The 18,873-nt window shown below is 47.4% G+C and overlaps 1 protein-coding gene and 1 pseudogene across 1 annotated transcript; one reads left to right on the forward strand and one right to left on the reverse strand.

The window, feature by feature from the left end:
- The first annotated feature begins 6,037 nt into the window (after positions 1 to 6,037).
- Positions 6,038 to 6,617, forward strand: LOC123146418 (uncharacterized; annotated as a pseudogene).
- Positions 6,618 to 8,050: 1,433 nt separating this feature from the next.
- LOC123141139 (GDSL esterase/lipase At5g45910) lies at positions 8,051 to 9,676 on the reverse strand. Its single transcript, XM_044560364.1, has 5 exons — positions 9,406 to 9,676; positions 9,046 to 9,261; positions 8,850 to 8,947; positions 8,393 to 8,666; positions 8,051 to 8,319 (listed from the first exon to the last, which is right to left on the reverse strand). Exons 1-5 carry the CDS (start codon positions 9,674 to 9,676, stop codon positions 8,051 to 8,053), a joined length of 1,128 nt encoding a protein of 375 aa, XP_044416299.1.
- Positions 9,677 to 18,873: the final 9,197 nt, after the last annotated feature.

The following is an 18,873-nucleotide window of genomic DNA, read 5'->3' on the forward strand; positions in this document are numbered from 1 at the left end:
TGATCTCTCAACCGCGTTAGGGTGGACGAATGACATGAATAAAATTCTGTTGGTCAGACGGTGAATCTTTGGAGAGAGAGGGAGAGAGGGAGAGAGAGAGAGGGGTAGGGAATAAACGGGGAACCTCAATTGGAGAGAGGTGACGGCCATAGAAACATGGAAGTATTGGGGACGCACGTCGAGCGTCCCATCCCAACGCATGCAAGGTCGTCTTGGAGGCGAAGGAGACAAGGCGTCCTTCTCTTCAAAGGAGGGAGTCGGGTTTGGGGCGGAGTCGTGACGCTGGGAAGCGAGCTTGGTGCGGCTCCCTTGGAAAGGCGCCGGGATATCGTGCTAGTTGATATGAACTGGTCAACGACGGCATCCGGGGTCCTCTGGACAAGGCAGTGCCGATGAATCTCTGATGGACGAGGAAGACATCGCGTCACCAAAATGTGGAGCAGGGGGCGTGTGCGCTGCCGCGACGTTGATCCACTGTTGCCGGATATAGGTAGGATGGGGTGTCGTTTGCCGTGCCACTGCCGCCGCCAGAGCCGCGATGCATCCGTATGGAGATGGCTAATGGCCCATGACGCACGATCGCCTCGACCAGCTGAAATTGGAATCCTCGTTCAATCGCACCGAGTATAGGGGAAGCATCGCCGGCTTGTTGCCGCTGCCGCCAGCGCGGTTAGGGTTTTATGTCTTGAACGAAAGAGGGGGCACCGGCAGAGGGATGAGCGAACTACCATGGGGTGGACGGGTGGCACGCTACTGGATTACGGACCCGTAACCCAAATCAATGAGCATCTTGCAATTTTTATACCGGAGCAGCTGCCGAGCAATGCTACACACACGGACGGGATATTTCGGGATCAACGGAGGGGCATACATGGGATCTTTTGATTGGATTAAATCAGGTGAAGGGGCCCACCCCCACCTGAAAATCAGGGGGGGAGGGCTGAGATTAGTTAGAAGGAAGACCCCGTAATACCCCTGTAAACGTCCGTGTGTTTAGAATTATCGGCAGCTGCCCTCAGGACAGCAGGCAAAAGTTGATCGCACGGCCAGGAACGACCCAGTCACAAAATCGAACGGCCCAGGAGGATGAAGGCGTGAGAGTGCTCTGTTTAGACTCTGTTATACTGTCCTTAATGATCCAAATTCTAGTACCGTGTTGGAATAGTCGTAGACTCGTAGTACAAACGATGTGGGTCTTTGCGTTGGTACCGACGCGTACGAGTACAACTCTTTTACTTGTCCTCCAAGGACTCTTATGTATCCGCCTCATATATACCCCATGTAGTCGCACCTAACGATGGCCTGGCATCTTGTGTTTGTAATACTCCTTTATCATATTGATTGCGCTTTCGTACGTTCGTGGTTTTCTCCCGCAAGAGTTTTCACGTAAAAATCCGTGTCTCTCGTGTCTCGTTTATTCTCATTTTTATCTAACATGTTGTACGGAGGGCATTGGGCGACAGTTGGTCGGCCGCTCCTCCGCCGCAACAGCAGCCGCTAGGAGAAGAAGTCCGGTGACCACAGGCAGGCCCACACACCTGGCTAGCTACTGCTACTCACTGCTGGTACTGCTTAATCAGCTATAGCTGCTACTACAAGGTGGTTGCTGAATGAGAAATGTACACCACGGGTTAGGTACTTATATAGGGATCGACGAAGGAGGGGCGCATAGCTACAATGCATGTGCAGAATCATCAGAGCATGCATGGGCGTCAGCTACTTATGTATCTGTTTTGCATTTTATACGTACATATGGCAGCGGCGTATGGGCAATTCCTGAAAACCAACCGCGAGCAGCCCGTGACATGGAAGAGGGTACCCAACAAGGAAGAAGTCCTCATGGACGCTGACGTTGTATAGGATATGCACACATGCATTGACATTGCAATTTCAAAAAAAAGAAGCATGGATAGAAAATATCTGGTTTCTGATGATGGTGGTAGGTCTTGCTATTGGGTTTCCTCGCCCCCTCGCGTCGCCCCCGCGGGCGACCCGAGGGGAAACCCTAGCCGCCGCTCCTCGCACTTTCCTCTGCCCCTCTCCCTCCTCGCCGCCGTCCGCAACACCGCCGGGCGAAGCCTGGCCGGCTGGGCGGCGGCGGGGCTTCTTCCCATCCATCTCGTTCTGGCTGGTGCGGGACAGTGGGGATGAGAGGAGCGCCGGGCTAACGTGGGGTTCGGCGGCGCGGCGGCGGGTCTCCCGGCGACGTCGTGCGGCGCCGTGGTGGCGGTCTGCGAGTCGCGAGGTGGTGGCTGCGTTGGAACTGCCCGGTGGTCGCGGGTGTCGCCGGATCCGGATCGGATCCATCTGGATCCTGGCTTCGGACTCCGTCGGCCGCCGCGGGGTGATGTTGGTCGTCACTGGCAACGTCGGACTGCTGGTTTCGGCGTCTGGAGATCTACAATGGGTTCTTCTCGATCCTCCTTTCCGGTGGGTCGAGCCCCATGGATCTTCCATCTTCGCAGGTTTTGGATCGTGGCTTGTCGCCGGATCCGGAGCAGGCGGAGGATTTGTGGCATAGGACGGGGACCGGAGGAAACTTTGGTCAGCTAGGCTGGCCCGGCATCGGCGACGTCACTCAACGCCGTTATCCTCCATGGAGGCGAAGCAGAGGTCTCTCCTATCCACCTCCGAACCCATCCCGGACGAAAGTCCAAAATTCATTCTGGATTGGGCGGCAGCGGCGTCCTACGCGTCATATCCTCCATGGAGGCGCCGTCTTGGGAGGACCTGCTGTTCGGGGGAGAGATGATGTGGATGGTGGGCTCCGAGTACCTCCAGCAGTGGCAACGGTGTGGAGGTTGCCAGGTGGTGCGGCGTTGTATCTTCCGCGTCGATGACGATGATTTTGGCGGCATGGTGCGGCTACATATCGATGATGGATGCGGCTGGATGGACGAGCGCAGGGCGGTGGAGCTGTCTGGTGCCATGGTGGCGTCGACGGCAGCGAGACCGGGCAAGGTTGATGCAGCAGTATAGCTCTGAAGATGGATTGATGGCAGGTGGCTGTGGCGGCCTCATACCGGCAGGCGTTCTGGTTGAGGAGCACGCCGGACTGGTGGGTGCCCATACCCGGCAGGCGTCCTGATGGGGACCTCAGGTCTTAGATGTTAGGTTTGGCTGCGAGGTCCGTTGGGTAGTAGACCTAGACTATCTGCGCCCCTTCATCAACTGGATAGGAGTAGCGACAGATGTTGCTTAGACGGTGGCTTTAGTCTTACTGATGTATGACTTTGTAAGGTCTTGTGTCAATAATTAATAAAATGGCCATATGCATCGTCCAGATGCAGAGGCCGGGGGTCTTCCTCCATTTAAAAAAAAGGGGCACCCGGTGCTTGACAAGAAAACGTACAACCTGATCAACCTGGAGTGTCTCGGATGCACCATCAGATGGAGCAATTGTTGATTTTTTTTTTTTGAGAGAAGCAATTGTTGATTATCTGGTGGTGCAAGCATGGGTAAGATCAAGGGGCAACGAGCGTGGGGCAATCCAAACACGATGGAGCACTTCCTGTACGAGAAGGCGGCACCACCGCCTGCCTTCCCAAGCATCGTCAACACCAAGCAACTCAGTAATTGTTTTTTGATATGTATTTTGAGCGTGAACGGCAGGTGCTCTGCCTTTGCATTATAGAAGAGGGAAAATGGTCCAGTTAATAGGGAAACCGGACCCGAAAACCATACAACACGCGGTTAATATGGGAAACCGGCAAAAAACCACACCCAACAACTCATGGCACATCATCTGTGCCGGAAACAAGAGCCCCCAGACCTAGGAACGGAGGCCATGCCTTGTATCCAACAAAGACGAACTCCGCAAACACCCACAAACTCTCTACAATGGCAGCACACCGAAGTGCACCCTGGCAACAGAAGTGGTAAGCATTGGCCTGAACTAATGCGCGCACTGCCTCGATCACCTTGGGCGTGTGTTCCTTCTTGTACATCTGTAGATAGTGTTGCATCTTCTCATTCAGGTCTTCCTCAGATGCTTTTCCTTTGCTCTTGAGTGTTGGAACCTCTCCAAAGGCCTCCGCCCGCCTATACTCCGCGCGCTTGGCTACAGGAATGTCGCAATCTTTGTTTTCTTGTCCAAACGGCAGCTTCGTCGCTCAAAGAGAGAAGGGGCAGCCTCTCCCACCTGCAAAACTTGCGGCGAGCTCGACACAGTGAGAGCAAGCTCTTCGAGGAACTCCCCCCACGGAGAGGAGGCTCTCCCAAGAGGCTCATCTGCACCCATCTGGATCAGCTCCTTTGAAGGCTTCCCGGTGCAAGGAGCACTGGAAACCTTCGGCTCCTCCAGTGTCGACATCCCGGGTAGGACAGAAGCCAAGTCAGGAGGATCATCCTCGAGCATGACCTTTTCCAAGGCAGGCGGATCATCAACGGACTGAGCCTTCTCACTCAACTCAGCTGAGCAGCCAGCCACAACAAGCGCACTGCAATCCTCACCAACGGCCACAGCAGGAGGAGCAGATTCAACATTGGCAAGGTCTTGGCTGCCCCCGATAGCTTCCATAGGTTCCCATAGGCTTGAGACTTGAGCAGTCCAACTCTCCACAGCAGCAACCAAGTCTTGAAGAGGCTTGAACAGCACCTCAAGACGAGCAGCGAACAAGGCCTGTAACTCAGCGCCGAGCGCCTCCGCCTGAGCTGCAAGGAGAGGCCGCAAGGGCTCCAAAACAGCAGGAGGCACGCCGGGGACAGCCGCCGGCACGACACCATCAGTCACAGGGCTGTCTTGATGAGAAACCACCGAAGCCCAAGTGCGACCAGGTCGATGAAGTGGGGCTGGAGGCGATCCGCTGCAGGGGGAGGCCGCTGACGAGGCCCGGTAGGCGCGAGGGGGGACGGCGAGGTTCTGAACCGGCAGGATGCCGTGCCAAGCACTCCCGCTCGCGATGGCCGGAGTGGCCACATCCCAAGCACCGGACAGGGCCGCGGCAGCCCGCGACGAAGTGGTCCGACGCCAAGCACCGAAAGCAGAGGCCGAAAGTCCTCTGCTTGAAAGTGCGAGGCAGTCCAGCATCCTTCCTGGGAGGGGGAGCAGCCACCTTCTCCAGGCTCGGGCGGCGCCGTCTCCCAACCTCCACCCAAGCCGGGGCGGCCGGGGCCAGAGCGGCGGGCGCCGGGGTCGGAGCCACAGGGGCCGGAGCGGCCAGGTCCGGGGCGGCCGGGGCCAGAGCGGCGGGCGCCGGGGTCGGAGCCGCAGGGGCCGGAGCGGCCGGCGCCGGTGCCGGAGCAGCAGGGGCCGGAGCGGCCGGCGCCGGGGTCGGAGCCGCAGGGGCCGGAGCGGCCGGCGCCGGTGCCGGAGCAGCAGGGGCCTGAGCGGCCGGCGCCGGGGCCGGAACAGCAGGGGCGAAAAGAACGACCGCCGGAGAGGAGCGCTAGTCGGGATCCGGGTCAGGGCCTTCATCCCCGGCCGGGCTGGGAGGGGGAGGGGGAGGGGCGGCGGCGGGGGAGGCGGCGGGGGCTACGGGGGCCATGGGCGAGGGCGGCGGAGGGGGCTGCGCAGTGGCGGCGGCGGCGGCGGCCGCCAGCGGAGTCGCGGGAGGCTAGGGTTGTTCAGTAAATGATGATTTGTCCGGATGATAAGGATATAAGGGCATCTCTTGTAGATCTCCTATTCTATACTAAAACTATCAAAATTGTGGCCCATCCCATATTACTATTTTTACTACTTTCCTGGTGCTCCCAAATGCATTTTACTATTTTTTTAGGGAAATCATATTCCGCAACAACCCCCCCTAAAATTTTAATCTTCAGAACTGACATTTGGTCAGTGCAATTCATCGAACACTTAGCCTAGGAGCGCACTGTTCGCACATATTGGACAAAATGCATATGTCTTGCGATCATGGACGTTAGATAGTTATGGCAGAAACGTCGATGTAGCCCGACCACCATCCCGTTCATTCCGCCAGCCCTATGGCTTGCTAGATATCGGCACGGGAAGGGAAGCCCCTTTGCATAAGAGAAAACCTCACTCCAGTACCGTGCGATCGACCTTGCTAGCTAGGTTCTATATGATTCGTCGATGTCATCTTTCATCCTCGGCCATAGTCTCTGGCCGTTGCTCCGTCGACGTCCGTCCACCAACGGGCACCGACGAAGACCCAGGATAGCGCCAGCATCAAAGGAGGCAGTCATGGAGGGATCTTCAAGCTATTCATGTTCATGTCGATGCTCTCACCGGGGTGTAGGACGGTGGGGTTGTTGGGTCCACACAACAACCCAACGCTCCTCGCAGATCACACGACTACGGTGACACTATTTGGGCACCGGCACCACTGCGTGAACCTGTCCATCCACGAGGATACCCGCGCGCCGCCAGTGTTCCTCATCGAGCTACCCATGGTGACGAGCGTGCTACACAGGGAGATCGTGTCCGGCGTGGTGAAGTTCACACTGAAGAGCGACACCCGCAGCATGCGTTGCGTCTCGTGGAGGAGTACGTGTGGGCCGTCTTCTGCGACGGCTGCCAAGCCGAATACTCCATCGGTTGGAAGGACGCCTCAGTTGATGAGCGATACGTGATGTGCCTGCTCCGTGGCCTATCCATGGGCGCCGGCGTGATGCTGGCCGCACCCCAGAAAGAGGGTGGCGTGCCCATATAGCCTCGGCCAAGGTTATCTAAATTGTGATTCTGTTGTACAATTCTACGACTTTATATTCCAAACAAACCCATTTGATCCTATGTGTTTTCATAAAACCTACGTTTCTATGATCCTGGTAGTTAGGATTTTATGATTTGCGATCCTACCATCGGAACTCTAATCCGATACAGAATCACGATTCCGACATGCTCCTCAAATTTGATTTTTAGGGGATCTGATAGAGATGCCCTAATAAGTCCATTTGGTCCGACTTTGGTCTGAATTATCTATGTATACGAAAGCTCTATATAGTTCTCATGGGTTCACTCTAGTGTGTGGTATTGATTAATTGATTATTGGTTGCAGCGTGCCATCTTCCAAGCTAAAGGCAGAGATGCCGAGTGATGGACGCTGCCACTACTCGCTAAGATGGTACTATGCATGTGTTTTTCTTTAAGAAAAGGAGCATTAACCCCGGCCTTTATTAAGCAAAGCATCCAAAATGTTTGTGGTAAATATATATCAACTCAATAAAGAGATTTTGATTACTTATGTGCAATGTTGGGGATATCACTTATCGGTAGCTTATCGGTCGACCCAAGATAAGGGGTAAATCGGCCAGTTTATCGGCATATCGGCCGATTTATCTTATCGGTCAGACACCGGTAAGCGATAAATCGGCCGATTTATCGGAATATCGGAAGATATCTTAAACAGTGCTTATGTGTATGTTCCCGTGCCCTTTGAGAGTGAGGGGTGGATGGATTAATTATCTCCATCTAGGAATACTTACTTGCTACTAGTAAATTAAGTTTGGCAAGTCACCAAGGAAGAGTACGACTTGTTTGTTGTGCATCTGGTCACAGTATTATATACATGAACGAAATATTTGGCAAATAATCACGCATGGCTGCTTGTCTCATTCCTCCGTCACAGAGAAGTGAAAAACTAGAACAACCTAGAACGAGTACAGACATTAATTAATTAATTTTTCAAATCGTTCAAAGGCATACAGCAGTTTACAACAAATCCATTTTAATAGAGGAAGGAAGCCTACGGGCTAGCCACCAGAAATGCATTTTTCACAGTTGGCCTGCCCTCCCCATAAGAACAAATCACCCCCAGTAGTACTATCGAAGGCATACATGAAAGGATATCCTTCAGATTGTCATATCGAAAGGAAATGGCAGACATGAATTCAGGGTATACATATACCATACTGCTTTAATTTATACTTGAGCCGAGATTATGTATGTGTCACACTATTATAACCATAAGAACACACACACTTTAGCTAGGAAGTGTGGAGCTTGTTTATTAAACAAGTAGCATGCATGCAGAATAAAGGTTGTAGCCGTAGGGATAGAGCTTCAAGAGACAACCGGTGGCGCCGTTGGTTGCAGCTAGCTAGTGCTCCTACTCGGGAGCTAGATAGCGTAACTCATGGTGTTGATTTATAAGATTGAAGATGTCTTGAGATCTAGAGATCCTGACATAGCATTGAGAATAGGCGCGAGTGTGAGTGTGCGTAAGGGCCCCAAGAGCCAACCGGTGGCGATGAGCCTATATGCAGACTCCGTGAGGTGGATGCCGTCCCAGTTGATGTGCGTGGCAGGGTTAGTGCATGCGCTCACGCCAGGTAATCCGCAAGCCGCAGTCATGTTGTAGTTATACGGCCCACCGGCACCACAGCATACGTGGAGCCCCGACGAAGCACTAAACCCTGCGACGTCCCTGAATCAGCAACTACAAAAAATTGTGTTTTGTCATTCAATATATCATCTGTTTTAGCTTACCGTATCTTGTTGGTTCGTTGAGAAGCTCTATCACTGGCGTGTAGTAGTCACCATAGACGATCTTGGCTGCGGGGTACTTGATCCGGAGCCGATACACGGCCGCCACCAGCAGTCTGTTGTGGTACCGTGCTAGAGCATTGTATTTTATCAGGCACCCCCGGCGGTCGTAGTGCGTCTTGTTAGGGCTGGCGTACAAGGTCAGGACGATGGGAATGCACCCCATTGGCGGTTGCCCAGGCACCACCACGTACCTGCCTCCCTCCTTAACTAGTTGCTGCATGCAAAACAAAACAACAAAGGCAAGCATTTCGCTTAGGCTTGGTGTGAGAAAATTAAACCAAGCAGCAAGTTAATTAATTTTGTAATATATATAATTGGTCTTCCTGGCCCGGGACAAAACAATTGGTCGTACCTCAACGCCTTCTGAGATGGCTTGTACGACGTCTCACACGTATACCAAGCCAAAGGTTTTGCCGGAGGCCATGATGAAGGTGTAGTCGTTCCCTCCGAACTCTCCCATAAAGAAGAGGGATCCCCTGAAATAGTCTCTGCAACCTGAAGATCGATAAAACAGAATTTAATTGCCAATTTGTCATTCAATCCAGACTACATCATGCATGAAATATAAACATATAACTGAGTGGAGTTGTTACCTTGTGGTGTTGAGCACAAGGTGGGCTTGAGGCTCTGGAACCAGTCGAGCTGCACGCTCAAGGAGCTGTTGAAAGGGGGCACACTAGTGATGTTCTTCTCATGGAAGTAGGCTAGGTCGAGTGCGGTAGCACCGACGACAGCGAAATTTGATCCATGAGTGAAGTTATTTTCTTCACCGAGAATTGGGGGGATGAAAGGGAGCCCGAACTCCTCGGCTGCCAAGTTGATTGATCAATCATAAGTCCAAACATTGATACATGGTAGACATTAGACACTACCTTCTATCTATAGCATACTCTCTAACAAAAACTGAAAGCTAGCTAACTCGAGACAAAGGACAGAAGCATAAGTATAAATACCAATAAAGTCCATGATGATGCGGCCATTGGAGGCTCGGCCGGTGGGGCGACCGAAGAAGGTCTCCCCGTAGGGGAGGTTGCTGAAAGGGATGACCGGAAACACAGGTGCAGCGAGCTTGACAAAGTTGCCGGTGTCGGCATATGAGTCGCCGAAGCTGAAGATGGAATGGATCAAGCGAGGACCAGGGTTGGCCTGACCGTAATGTATGCTGGCCAGGAGAGGGAGGAGGAGGAGGAAGGCTATATGCCTTAGGGCTGAGTGATGCTCCATAGTTGTGGTGCACTGTTTGAATTGGTTGGCAAGCCGTGCTTCTGCTATGTGGCGGATATGCTCAGGTATATATATATACGAGAAATGGTGGGGATCAATGTGATGGGGGCGCCGACGGGCCTAGGACTGAAGGAGGAGTATTACAATTACAATATCCTCATACAGGTATGCACGTGAATATACTAGCTCATATGGTGGTGGTAGCGTGTAATTTGACAACTTGCCCTGATGCGGTCTTTAATCGCTTCTGTTATTTTGTCCAGCCATATGTACAATATTTTTTGTTTCAGAAGGGACCCATGCATCATGTGATGCACACATCCGTAGTGCAGAATGCTACATATACAAAAGCACTGCAAAGCACTGGTTAAGAATGAATTTCAAGTACTCGTTAGTTGGATAGCTTTTAATCAATATTTTGCTTTGAATCATCTCATATCTTTGTGATAGCTACTTCAACTCCATGCCATGATGAGAGCTTTGATTCTTTGCTGACATCTTGACAAGCCGATCAGTCTGACGGCTTAACCACCGGATCTCCTGGGAGAAAATTGGACACACCAGGTGGTGGAGATCTCCTCCGAAACAAGAAAATGATAGCCACATTGTAGGTAAAATATAGCAAAATTCATGATGGTTATTGGTTCGTTCCTTTGGATGGTATGAGGATAAGCATTGCTCAAATTTTGAAAAGTATATGATCGCAACAGACTCCACAGGATAAGGTCATCTAAAATATCTTAAAAAACATAAATTCAATCTACTCCCTCTATTCCTAAATATAAGTCTTTTAGAGATTTAACTATGAACTGCATATGGATGAATATAGACGTATTTTAGAGTGTAGATTTGCTCATTTAGCTGCTTATGTAGTCCATATTAGAATCTCTAAAAAGACTTATATTTTGAAACGGAGGGAGTAGTAACTTGCTAACGGGTTTGTTTGAAACTCGGCTAGCCCATTAGGATTCTGGGGGAGATATATAAGACAAAACACACGACTCGATAAACGTACTTTAAGATCAACGGTGGATTCCTATATATATATATGCCGATTGTCTATGTATAGTACATAGTGTTACTTATAGAAATGTACAAGCTGGAAGCACTGAGCTAATATAATTGGAATGGCAGTGTTGAGTCTTACATGCGTCAGCTGACGACTCAGTCCACACAATAGCGCTAGCTTAGCTATTCTTGTTTATTTCCAACGTCATACTTTGATAGCAACATCACATTCACGTGTAACATGCCCTCATTCATGCGTAGCTCACAATTCTTTGCATCATTTACACAACCGACAAGAAAATATTCTGCGAACATAATATAGCCAATAAGAGCTCGTTTCGTACATCCATCACATTCTTATTCCCTCTTGATTTTTTTATGAGAACGTCACAAAAATCTGGTCTGCACAATCGGTTATTCCATACAGCCGTCATAAATCTTACGTCACGTGTCATATGTCACGAGTCTTACGTCACATGTGATACTTTATTTTATTTTTGTTTGATAGCTTACCACATATGCCATGTGACACGTGTGATACTATTTATGTGTGTGAGCTTTCATACAATCCAATGTTTAGAAAAAAGTACCGGCCCTAAAACTAATCGGGAAGGAAACTATACTACTAAGTAGATAGGCATCCTGCCTGCGGCCCTGCCCATCTTCGCCGCCGTCTCCTCCGGTTGTGGCTCTCTAGATCCACCGTGGCCTGCCGACCAGTGCCTAACCCCTTAGCTGCAGCTCTGGGCTAGACATTGGTTGCTTATACTGAAAACAAAGGAAAGGCAGAAAGAAGAATTAAGGTGTGTGGTCGGGTGGGCCAATTAAGAATTAAACTGAATTTTAGGGTGGTCCAATGGTAAGATTCACAGATAAGGAAGTTTTTTTTGAACAATAAAGAAAAATAAAGTAGTGCACAGGAAATGGGTGGGGCATTTTGGCTCCCGAGTCTAGTTGATCCTGATATCTGTGTTATTTAGATGAGCTTTGGAATTTGTGCTATGCATTATTGATTTTGCTATATGGGACAAAACAAACATGAAATACACAATAACAGGTGTCTGTACGTATGGTGTCAGAAACGGGCAGAAACATTTGTGGGGCGCACCGTTGACGGCTGTTTGCGGATAGGCATTTCGTACCGGATGCACAATGTTTGTCTGTTTTGTATAGTTCGTCATATGGACCACAAGTCAGGGCATGCAATTTGAATGTGTCCGTCCCCATTGGGGGGTGGGGGGGGGGGGGGGTGAACTTGAGTCACTCGTCAAATGAATTAGGACACTTGGCATCTAACAATAATTCCTCAATTATGCTGCACATTACCAAAGCACACTGCCAGAGACAATATTCAGATAGAATATGCCCACAATTTGGCCTAGATCATCCAGCCAAGACCTGGTCGAGTCGTAATCAGATTGTTTTCTCAGCACACACTCGATTTATAATAGCTAAAAGTTACATAATGATTTTGCATACAAACGACCAGGTCTTTAAACAGGTGTGCACTCGGGGATTAACTGCGCTCAACCCAGTGCACTCGCCAAATACGTAGGTTCAGGATGTCTACCAAATATCATAGTAGATCCTTACAATAATACTAGCTTAGCCCGCACCGCGACACGCCGCGCCCGTCGATCAGTCGCGACTATGTAGACTATGGTCGAAGCAATAGGGTAATGAATAGTCATTCACCTATCAATTAAAGAGAGGCACAACGGTACATAAAAAAGCTAAACATGACAAAGAAGTAGGTTTGCTATAACCATGCATATGAATGGACACAAACAAGAACTACTTATTGATACCATATACAACTCACCATACATAGTGAGCTGTACATGCAGATACAAACACACTATGATAAGATGGTGCAAGAAGTTTTTGCTGGATCGGATCATCCTGGTATAACCTCCTGCAGGATTAGTGCCTGTAATAAAATGGTACTGAGCGTTGCCAAATTCCTGGACATGCCCGACATGCGGATATGCTCATGTGTATGTGATGATTGGATCCTCGCTATGTGGACGTTGAGTATACATGTCAACTGGCAACACATGAGGGGAATTGTTGAATCTCTTTGCTAAAATCATTGTTTGTGCTTTCTATTTTGCCCTAAATATTCTTTCCTTTGTGACTTCAAGGTCATTGTAGTTATGGTCATTGATAGAAATATTGTAATCTACACTGATGTATTGCAAAGCCGCATGGGCAGCTTTCTCTTTGGCTTCATCTTCTGTGTCAGCTGGTTCTCCTTCGAACGTCATTGAAGATTCTCCATGGCTGTCTTTTTCACGTGGAAGGCCTATCAATACAGATGCTTGCAGCATGCCCCATGAACATACCAGTGAGTCTTGTATTTGTAAGCCAATTGCCAAACTTACTATTTCAAGAATTGGACATCTTGAAACATATATTGTCAGGTTCTCCTGCTGCATATACAAATACTAGATATAATATATTAGATAAGAGTGGAGGTTTACTGAACTGTTTGCATTGCTGCGATTCAAATGGGGATGATCTTCTAAGCAACTTATTGATAGGTGCTTTCCCTTCTTCTTAACTTGCTTTCTCACAGAGGATGCTCTCTCGGAACAGTAAGCTCCATCCATTGTACTGTGTTTAACTGTGCATGAAATGTGACTTTCCTTGGTAGTGTATGAGCGGTTATATAGTGGGTACAAAAGTGGATGAGTCATCATTGTAGATCTTTCAGCTCACCAAATGGCACGCATTTCCTGTATGGTATTTCTTCGGAGGACAACTCGGTTCCGCGTGGAAGTAAGAAGAACATGGGTGGCAACCGGCCATGTTGTGTACAGAGGCCAGACGGTTCAGGTCGTAGCTCTGCTTCTTCAAAGTAGTGTATCTCTCTAAGCAAGACAGTGGGGAGATTGGGTAGTGGATTGCAGAAAAACTAAGCAGTGGCCTCCTACGACTCGATTTCTTTTTTGATTGATGCCATGTATGCATACAACGGTAATAATTACAACGACGTGACTACGTAGCATGTAATCTGTCTGTAGGATTACGTGCATGTTTCTAATATTTGGTCTACAAAACATTGAATCTCTTTGCTGTAACTACGTGCCCGCTTTATATTTTCTTATTTCCTTCCAGGAACTTAATATCATTAAAATTACTTAACTCTGTGTGTGTTTATATGTGCACTCCTATGATTACTTAATGAAAAATATTAAGCTCAGGGTTTCACTAGTCGATCACACGTAATTAAGGTGTGATTCTCAGTAGCAGAATGCTTAACAACGTGCCAACGAACCACACACAGTTGTTGTTGCAGTAGGTGATGTAGCAGGTGTTGCACTGCAGGGTGTATCCATCCTTGCAGGCCTTGCACGACGGCGAGCTGGCGTAGGTAGTGTTGCACCCGTTGGCGATGGGGCTGCAGGCGCTTCTGCAGATACCTTCGCAGTCGCATGACCCCAGGCAGCCGGTACGGCAGCTGCTCAAGCAGACGTCCGTGCACTTAGGGAGGGTGGTGGCCACGCAGCTCTGCATGCACTCCGGCGTCGGGCTGCAGTCTTGAGCGCATGGCCCAGCCGTGGCGAAGTTGGCCCCGCTTATGTCGAGTTGCACTGCAGCACACAATTCTTGCATGCCGTCGCCACGGCCTGTGATCCCATTGTCAACAGCACAACTGTTAGCACTAATCTTGACACGAGTTTCTTAGTTGCATGCTAGCTAGATGGCCAGGTAATGCGGCTGTTGAGGAGAGGCTGCACGAGTCCTGAGGATGATCATGCATGTAACCAGCGGGTTGTCAGCTGGATGAGATTAGTTAGCTAAGTGTGTGGTTGCCGGCGTGAGTGTGTGTCCCCTCTACGTATTTATTTAATCATAGAAGAGGTAGACCTAGTAGGATGAGTAGTAGCCGGAGTTAGTCTACAGGCTTGTGTAGTCTCCCATGTATGTTCATGTGTGTCATGAATAAAGTGAGGAAAAGATAACAGCGTTCGTCGCCGGGGCGTATGTCGCAGCAAATACTAGTGTGCTCGAGTTCGTGTCGCGTTTGTCTCCTTCCGTCCGGTGTTTGTGTCGCCAGAGGCTGCTCGGCATTCGTCGCTGGAGGGTTCGCCCCAACTGCACTTGATGAAGCCATTAATTGTAATTGGAAGGGGCAGCTTAATAAGCTATGGTAGTAGATCCAGATGTGAAGGAATTTGAGATAAGAGACGATCTTAAGTGGTGCCCGTATGATAGAGCAATTGTTGCTATTTATAGTCACCGGGGCCACGTATAACTAAGAGATGGCTATGCATCATGTATGCATGTTACGATTTAGTCGCATGCTTCTGCTTATATATATGCGTACTTGATACGCAAAGATGTAAGAAACTAGGAAACTAACAGGTTCATATTGTAACATGCAAGTGTCGTCCTCCCTACTTGAACAAAGAGGTAATAGCAAAATAAAAGAGATCCATCATCTTGTCCTGCCTAGTCCATGGAAGAAACTGAAGTGTGTCAAAGATTTGAGCTTAGCAACAGATTTGGATCTCAGCTACCAGTCAAGCTGAGATCTAAGCAGCTGGCTCGAGAGCGCCCATGCGCTCCATGATGATAGTGAGGATACCTTCTATATTTAAAAAGTCCAACTTTTTCTATATTGGTTGTCTCACGTGGTTAACCTGATTTGGAAAAAACCTACACCCTCGCCGCCTCCCCCCGTTATGCTCGTCTACCAAGCAATAGTCAAGATTGTCTGACACACATTTATTTGATGTTTCCAAAATTTTAAAAAGCCATAACTTTTGATTGATTGTCAGAATTCAAATCCGATGGATTTCTCATGACGAGTTCTTCAAAACTAGATCCCATATGGGTATGTTTTGTCAAACTTTTTTAGAAAAATAGTTGCTTAACTTTATGGGATCTAGTTTGAAGAGCTCGTCATGAGAACCCCACGGTGAAAACAGTTCTTCGTTCTGACACTTGGTTCAAAGATGTAGCATTTCGAAAAAATTGATTCAGAATGAGTAGGTGACGTCAGCACATGTATGCACACAGGCGCTGGCTATCCACATGCACGCGGGCATGGTCCCCACACACCACCATCATCTGTTTTGTTAACAGACACATGCATCAGCACATGCCTAAATCGAACGACTGGCATGCATGCGCTCGGTTCCACAAAAAAGTGCAGCTGCCCTTTTCAGCATTTTGGGAGATATAAACATGATGATCAAGAGGATCTTCAAGTTGTGGCACTTGACATTCAAACCCAGATAGCTTAAGTCCCTCACTCGGTGGCAGACCTAGAACAAAAATAATATATGGGTACGCACGTAAATCATACCGTACCGATGCTCCGTATTGAGCAGGGTTGTCATCCACATATACATGAAATATATCATCAATAATAGTACCCACGCCCCACTACACACACACACACACACACACACACACACACACACACACACACAAACAAACAAACAAGCAATTGTTCATTGTGCTAAAAAGAATATTCATCTTGTCACGTTGTCCCAAAAATTCAACAAAAAATGGTCATCGTGTTTACAGAAAATATGCATCATGTTTACAAAATTTCCTGTTGTATATTTAAAAAATGGTCATCATTATTCTTTTAGGCTACCTCAAGTGGTCCTCATACGACCATATGACATAGCAATACTTGTTATTTATTGCCACTTGGGCAATGTATACTAATTAACTAAGCATCATAGCTAGATATATAGACAATCTATATATCCATCCATCTTATGAGGTTGTTATGCATCCATGCATGCTACAGGATAGCCAGTCGTAAAATGATATTTTATTTCCTTTTCCTTTTTTTTAATCAAATGATATTTTACAGTTTCCTATTCTTCATGTTCTCCTTTTTTCATCTATTTTGAAATGTGCATACTGTTTTGCAAATCATCGTATCTTAATAAAATTCATTACGTTTCAAAAAATGTTTATCATGTACTTAAAAATGTCCACCTTCTGTTTTAAAAGGTCTCAATCATATATTTAAAAAACAGTGTTCATTGTGTAAGAAGTGTTCATCCTGTTTTAGAAAAAAGGCTCCTCGGGCTTAAAAACAGTTTCATCGTGCATTTTGAGAAAGTTCCACGTTTTTTTCAAAAAACCAAAATCAAGAGCATATTGTTAAAAAATGATGGTGATTGAGAAATGTTTTGTCTTATTTTTAAAATGGTTATCATTTGCTTTTCAAAAATGCTTGTCGTGTACTTCGAAAAGATTCACCATGTATTGAAAAAATATGTTCATCATGTATTTAAAAGATGTTCAATTGCGTACTATAAAAATGTTCATCATGTATTGGAAAAAAGGTTAGATCTATAAGTTGCTACAGTAACTTTACCTTTCGGGCGCGTTTTATGCCTCCAAGAAACTCTAAGTCCGAGGATTCTGGACTCCTTTAAAAAGAATTCACTTATACATAAGTAAACAATGAGATATAAAATTTATAAATAAAGGAAGAGATCCCCGCAAGTCGTCATCATGCATGCATTAATCTTTTGAGGCCGTCGACTGTATACTATTACCATATGTAAACAATGGGGACAAAACTAGTTAAAGAGTGTCAACTCCTTGAGCTTAACAAAGTTTTGAGGAGATTGCTTAGGAGTCATTGAATCTAGATGTAAAGTTAGATGTGAAGATTTGAAATCAAGAGCATTTTCCAGTTATGCACTTAACATCCAGACCTGGTGGATAGATTGACGAAGTCTCTTGCTCATCGATGGATCTAGAACTAAAATGACCCGATTTACTAATAGGTACACATATGTCATACTTACAGCCCGGCATGTAACCAAAACCAGTTTTAAGCACTTTGCTAACGCAAAAGCTCTATCTGGCCCTTTGCGAGTCATACATGTTGCTTGCCCTCGGAGTCCCACGCCTAGTTGTCTTACATACGTGGGTCTTTTCAGTTTCTCTCTCACAATGTTGCAAGTACCATTTTCCTTCTTTTCTAGTTTATGTCTGCTTTTCTGTTTCTCTCACAATGTTGCAAGTGCCACCAATCTGGAACACGTGTTCTGCTTTTCTGTTTCTGTTTCTTTTTCTTTCTTTTTTCCCTTTTTGTTTTGCTTATCACATAGGGAACACATTCTCTTATCTTAATTGATACATATGCGGCCTGCCAACAAATTTCCTCATCCTGTGCTATGACTATTTTGAAGAATTCAGACCACTCTCCACAGAGGAGTCAAATGGGAGGAGGATACTAAAAGACCATCTTCACAGCTACTAGAACATCAGAGAATTTACAGGAAACAGAGAGCTACTATTAGACAGATCAAGATGGGAGAGGCCAACACCAAATACATCCAAGCAAAAGCAACAATCAAATACAGAAATAATTGCATTGCTATGCTCAGGGATGAAACGGGACTAGAACACCATGATCACCAGGCCAAAGCCGGTATCCTTTTCAGAGCTTTCAAAGACAGATTGGGTACTTGCATCCCAACAGATAACCCACTCCACCTACATGATCTTCTCCACTCTACAGTTGATCTATCTGAATTAGAAGTCCCTTTCACTAATAAGGAAATTGATGATGTGATCATGCATATGCCTTCAGATAAATCACCTGGCCCAGATGGTTTTAATGCAGCTTTCCTCAAAGCATGCTGGGATATTATTGCCAATGACTTTTACAGACTTATTCATGATTTCTACTCTGGCAATGTCAATATTCAAAGCATCAACTACTCCTTCATTACATTAATCCCCAAAGTTGATGCTGCAACCAACCCATCTGAGTTCAGACCTATATCCCTACTCAATTGCACTCTCAAGATCATCACCAAGCTTCTGGCCAATAGATTAAAGAAAGTTATCCTCAAATTGGTCCACACCAATCAGTATGGTTTCCTGAATAATAGATGCATCCAGGACTGCCTTGCTTGGTCTTATGAGTACATTCATCAGTGCTTCCAGAGCAAAAAGGAACTGGTCTTGTTGAAGTTAGACTTTGAAAAAGCATTTGATATGCTTAACCATGAAACCATCATTCAGATTATGCAGGACAAGGGTTTTGGACCAAGATGGATTAAATGGATCAAGATGATCTATGGGACTGGGTTTTCTTCAGTACTCCTTAATGGAGTTCCAGGAAAACAATTTTTATGCAAGAAGGGTGTAAGACAAGGTGATCCTTTATCACCTCTCAATTTTTTGATTGTTGT

Source organism: Triticum aestivum, chromosome 6D, assembly GCF_018294505.1.
Source record: "Triticum aestivum cultivar Chinese Spring chromosome 6D, IWGSC CS RefSeq v2.1, whole genome shotgun sequence".
NCBI lineage: Eukaryota > Viridiplantae > Streptophyta > Magnoliopsida > Poales > Poaceae > Triticum > Triticum aestivum.